The 5,005-nt window shown below is 33.4% G+C and overlaps 1 protein-coding gene across 1 annotated transcript; it reads right to left on the bottom strand.

The window, feature by feature from the left end:
- Positions 1-386: 386 nt before the first annotated feature.
- Positions 387-4,338, bottom strand: LOC130893189 (gastrula zinc finger protein XlCGF57.1-like). Its single transcript, XM_057799077.1, has 6 exons — positions 3,988-4,338; positions 3,101-3,669; positions 2,653-3,044; positions 2,021-2,192; positions 1,788-1,964; positions 387-667 (listed from the first exon to the last, which is right to left on the bottom strand). Exons 1-6 carry the CDS (start codon positions 4,123-4,125, stop codon positions 487-489), a joined length of 1,629 nt encoding a protein of 542 aa, XP_057655060.1. The 5' UTR covers positions 4,126-4,338; the 3' UTR covers positions 387-486.
- Between the last annotated feature and the right edge of the window lie 667 nt (positions 4,339-5,005).

Below are 5,005 nucleotides of genomic sequence, written 5' to 3'. Positions count from 1 at the left end.
TTCCAGTGAGTTTTTTTTCGTTCCTAAACCCTCCTTATCTATTAAAAAAATTACTCAACTTATAGTCCGTTCACACATACAATTACGTTCATTTTTAAAATCAAAAATAAATATCTGGTCCTTCGAGCCGGGTATAAACCACCTATAGACGGGTTTTAGCTGTTGGGGGTGACTTATCACCCTTTAAATGGGTTTAGAGGGTATTCTTTTCATTCTGAAGATCTAGTCAATGAATTACTGAAGATATAGTCCGTTCGAACAAACAATTATGTTCAATAATAGTCAAAAATGTAGTATTTGGTCCTTCGAGCCGGGTATTAACTACCTTTAAAGGGTAAACAGGTTCAATATCGAGGTATATTCAAGAATATGATTGAAACACTAACTTTTTACTCAAATTTATTAGAAATAGGAACATTTTTGACAATAAAAATATGAATTCCATAAAAAGGCCACTTACTGTATCGATAAAAAATAATGAAAAAATTATTCGGGTCCAATTTCGGTTTCCGCAGTCTCTTTGGTAGCGTGAATCTTCATGTGCTGATGAAGACTGTCTCTTCTATTGAACGTGTTACCGCAAATTTTACAAGTAAACGTTTTATTTACGTCATGAATTCGAACGTGTCTCATCATTTTATCTTTGCGACCGAAACTTTTGCTACATCTACAGAGAGAGAAAAATAAAAACACATTTAAACCGATCTAAAGCCATTTATGGCAACAAGTTCGCCATTTTGTTCAATTTTTGACAACAAATTCGCCATTTTGTTCATTTTTGACAACAATTTCGCAATTTTCTTTTATTTTTGACAACAATTTCGCCATTTTGTTCAATTTTTGACAACAAATTCGCCATTTTGTTCATTTTTGACAACAAATTCGCCATTTTATTCATTTTTGACAACAAGTTCGCCATTTTCTTTCATTTTGACAACAATTTCGCCATTTTGTTCAATTTTTGACAACAAATTCGCCATTTTGTTCATTTTTGACAACAAGTTCGCCATTTTGTTCATTTTTGACAAATTCGCCATTTTGTTCATTTTTGACAACAAGTTCACAATTTTGTTCATTTTTGACAACAAGTTCGCCATTTTCTTTCATTTTTGAGAATAAGTTCACCCTAATCAGTCCTCAAAGAATATGAAACTATTTTAAGCAATAAAGGGCTTAGAATAAGACCTATAATGAGTGTAAAATTGCTAGGAAAAGATTTCTTAAAGTTAATGGCTATATTGAGTAATAAAGGGCTATAAAAAAAGTAAAATTGATAGGAAAAGTGTACAGACGATGAATTATTCCTTTTAGATGATTTTCTGCACCCTAAATTAGTCTTTTAATATTTTTCAAGCGATATGAGGCTATTTTAAATAATAAAGGGCTAAAAAGAAAACTTTTAAACCGCAGAAAATTATTAAGAAATGTGAAAATAAAAAAATCAGCCCCCTTAGGGATGATTTTACATACCCAGATCAATCTCCAAAGATTTGTAAAGAATATCAGCGAGTTAATGGCTATTTTGGGCAATAAACGGCTATAAAAAGTATATAGAGAGAAAATGTCCCCTTTGGGATCGTTTTCTGTCCCCCAGATCAATCCCCAAAGTTTTTCCAACAGTTAATGGCTATTTGGCGCAATAAATGGCTATAAAAAGTGTAAAATTATGTTCCAGGACCTCTCTACTACTTTCGATGTATCGAATACTTCCTGGATCGCCTCTTATCCACCCCGTACCTAACTTTAAACCGGCAGAAATCATATAAAAACTAATCGAAACCACCTACCTCGGACATTTGAACGGTTTCATGCCAGAATGTGTGGCGACGTGTCTGTCCAACTCCCTTTTCCTGATAAAAGATTTATTACAAATGTGGCAACCGAACGGTCTATCTTCCGAATGAATCGCTTGATGGGACAACAGATTTTCGGCTTTGGAAAACCGTTTCGTGCATTGGGAACATCTGAAACACACTATGGTATAAACTTTTTCCCGCTTTTTCCCGGAAATATCGTTTACCTGAAAGGTTTTTCCTGTAAAACGGGTTCGTTTTCAACCGGAACGGTCTCATCTTTCTTCGTTTCCATCGATTGTCCAATTTCGGTATTTCCCCCTCGTTGCGGAGTAGTTTCCGTATTGTATTCGTTGTGATTGAAAGGATCCAAATTTATCACCATATTTTCCGAGGATCCTTGACGAGCACAAAGAAAAAACGGTAAATGAACCTTATATACCCCCCTAATTATTTTTGGGCATAATTGACATATCAAAATATGTATATTTGTTCAACGGTTTATTTCTGAACGGTTATTCCAACATCCCGAATGAATTTTAACAGAAAAATCAGTGAAATGTGAATTTAAAACTGATCGATTACTAATTTGGGGTAAACCGAAAGCAAAAGTTGATATATTAGCACATCGGGGTCCTCCTACTAGTAAATTACGAATTTTAACTGTGAAAACAGATAAATCTTTCACCAAATCAGTCCCTTTTAACAATTTTGGCTAAAAAACCTCAAAACTTGATACACAAACTAAATTAACTGGAAATATAGTCAATATATTGTTGTCCTGTAATGGTTCTTGAAATTCTAATCACTTTTTTCCCCACACTGTATAATAAAACAAATAAATGAATCATTTACTCACCTTCCGTTTGTTCTTCCGGCTTCTTTTCAATAACAGTTGAAAAAATCGACAGATTTTCCCTCATCATTTGCAGTTCTTGAGATTTATCCTCAGTGTGTTGCGGAAAATGACGTTTTTCATGTCTCTGCAACTTGTCCCTTCTTCCAAAACTCAAAGGGCAGTAATTGCAACTGAAAGGTTTCTGTCCGTTGTGAATTAGGGCGTGTCTGGACAAATCTCCTTTGGAAGTGAAGGTTTTCGGGCATTTGGGACAAACGAACGGTTTGGAACCGGAATGGATTCTCATATGTTTGGATAAATTCGTGTTTCTAGAGAAGGATTTGAAGCAAATGGTACAAGTGAAAGGTTTAACGCCCGTGTGGACTATCGTATGTTTACGCAGATCCGATCGTCTGAAGAAGAAATCAGTTAAAAATCGATGGGAATAGTGTTAAAAACAAGCATTTACCTGGCGAATGTTCTGTTACATTGGGGGCAGTTATAGGGTTTGTCGTTCTTATGGACACTTTTCAAATGGGCGGAATATACGACCCTATCGGCGAAACTCATGTAACAACTACCGCAATTGTAGGGAGTTTCGCTATTATGTGCATTAGTTTCGTGATTTTGGCATTCGTTTTTATCAGTAAACGCGTGATCGCAGTATTTGCACATACTAACTCCCCTTCCTTCAGATTCATGCTCGGGTTCAGGTTCGACGTCGTTAGATTCCCCGTTTTCTGTATCGCTTATAACAATTTCTTTCTCGGATTCTACGTCAGTTTCGTAGTCGAAGGTATTCGGATCCACCACCATAACCACATTTTCTCCATTCTCTTGGGCTCCTAATTGTTCGTAAGCGGAAAATTGTGATGAATTTCCATTTAAACTATCCGATCCGTTTTCTTTTGCAGCCGAACTTATTTGACGAAGTGTGGCGTCCGACATAAAACATAATTGACGAAATTCCAGACAAAATTCTATTTTATACAAACACCTGTGGCAAATTACGTTCGGTAAACCGTCACCGTAAGATATCTAAAAAAATCATTTTTAAATTATGTTTATGGTATTTAAATTTCAAATTTTAACCTAACTAAATCATCATGTCAAAATGTCGATAATACAATTTCAAGGCTGATTCACAAAACACGTGTTTTAGTGCTTTCTTTGTCTTTTGAAATATAAAAGAATGAAATAGATAAATATTATAAACAAATAAAATATAATAATAAACAATAAATTTTTTGTAATGATAAGCAAAAAATCAATAAACATGAATAAAATAAGCGTTACTAAATTATTAAATCTATTTAGAATAAATTTTAGTGTCAAGTCAAATGTCAAGAATTTTACCTGAAGTGCAGTGCAATCCATTATCTTCTTATAAATACTCTTATCTTTACCTTGGATATGATTGAAAATGCCCAACATAAACCCGTCTTTTTGCAAGCATAATCTACAAATTGTTGCGTAACTCCTCCAGGACTCCATATTTTTCTCAATTTACACTAGGTAAAACAAATAATGTTGCCCCCAAGATATCGTCACTCACTTTAAACGTTACACCTCAATTAAGTAGCATATAAACACTTCGTCAGTTGTTTGTTAGCGTTCTTGACAACCGTGGGGCACCTCGCTGGCCCTCCGAACACAACTGACACCGAGAAACGGCGGACGTATGAGAGCTGCGCGTAACTGGCCCCTTTCCTTGGGTGCTCCGGTTGTCGACAGGTGATGCGATGTCATTTTGGCGGTTGGTTTAAATAATTCATTCAAGGGGCCCTTAAAAGGTAAGATATTTATGTACTATCCGTTTCAGTTATGATTTAATTTAGTTGTTTCTCAATATATTTATTTTTATTGTAATTTATATCATACTTAATCTGAATTGAGGTTATTTAGGGTGAATTTTATTAAATCTCGTGATTATTAATATAAAAATATGATATTGATTTATTTTTGTTTTTTGAATATCAATTTAATATTAGTTATTGAAAAAATGAGACGATATTTAAATAAAGAAGATTGAAATATTGAAAAATAGTGATGTGAATGGAAAAAATAAAAAAAGTAACTATATATATTTAAGTTTAAATCAAAGCTATAGTTTATATTTTAGTATTAAATGATGTCTTTTACTGTTATTAATGTTGTTTCATAGAAATAAAAAGTATACTAAGAATCAAATAGAAACTACAATGTATTAAAACATTACAGGTCTGTAATAGCCCAATTATATACTGTCTGTAAGTTTATAAAACATATTTAAAAAAAACTAAAGTAAAAGATTTGTGAAAAAGATAAAGTAGATGGTTTATTTCAATTTAAAGACTTCTTAATATCAGTAAAAACGCCTGTTTAAAGTTTAACA

The sequence above is a fragment of the Diorhabda carinulata genome, chromosome 4 (genome assembly GCF_026250575.1).
Source record: "Diorhabda carinulata isolate Delta chromosome 4, icDioCari1.1, whole genome shotgun sequence".
NCBI lineage: Eukaryota > Metazoa > Arthropoda > Insecta > Coleoptera > Chrysomelidae > Diorhabda > Diorhabda carinulata.
This window is presented reverse-complemented; position numbering and strand designations above follow the sequence as displayed.

Coding starts and splice junctions, on each gene's coding strand:
- LOC130893189 (XM_057799077.1), bottom strand. CDS start 4,125: ATGGAGTCCTGGAGGAGTTACGCAACAATTTGTAGATTATGCTTGCAA. Junction 3,670..3,987: donor TGGATTGCACTGCACTTCAG/GTAAAATTCTTG, acceptor TGATTTTTTTAG/ATATCTTACGGTGACGGTTT. Junction 2,193..2,652: donor GCCGGAAGAACAAACGGAAG/GTGAGTAAATGA, acceptor GTGCTCGTCAAG/GATCCTCGGAAAATATGGTG.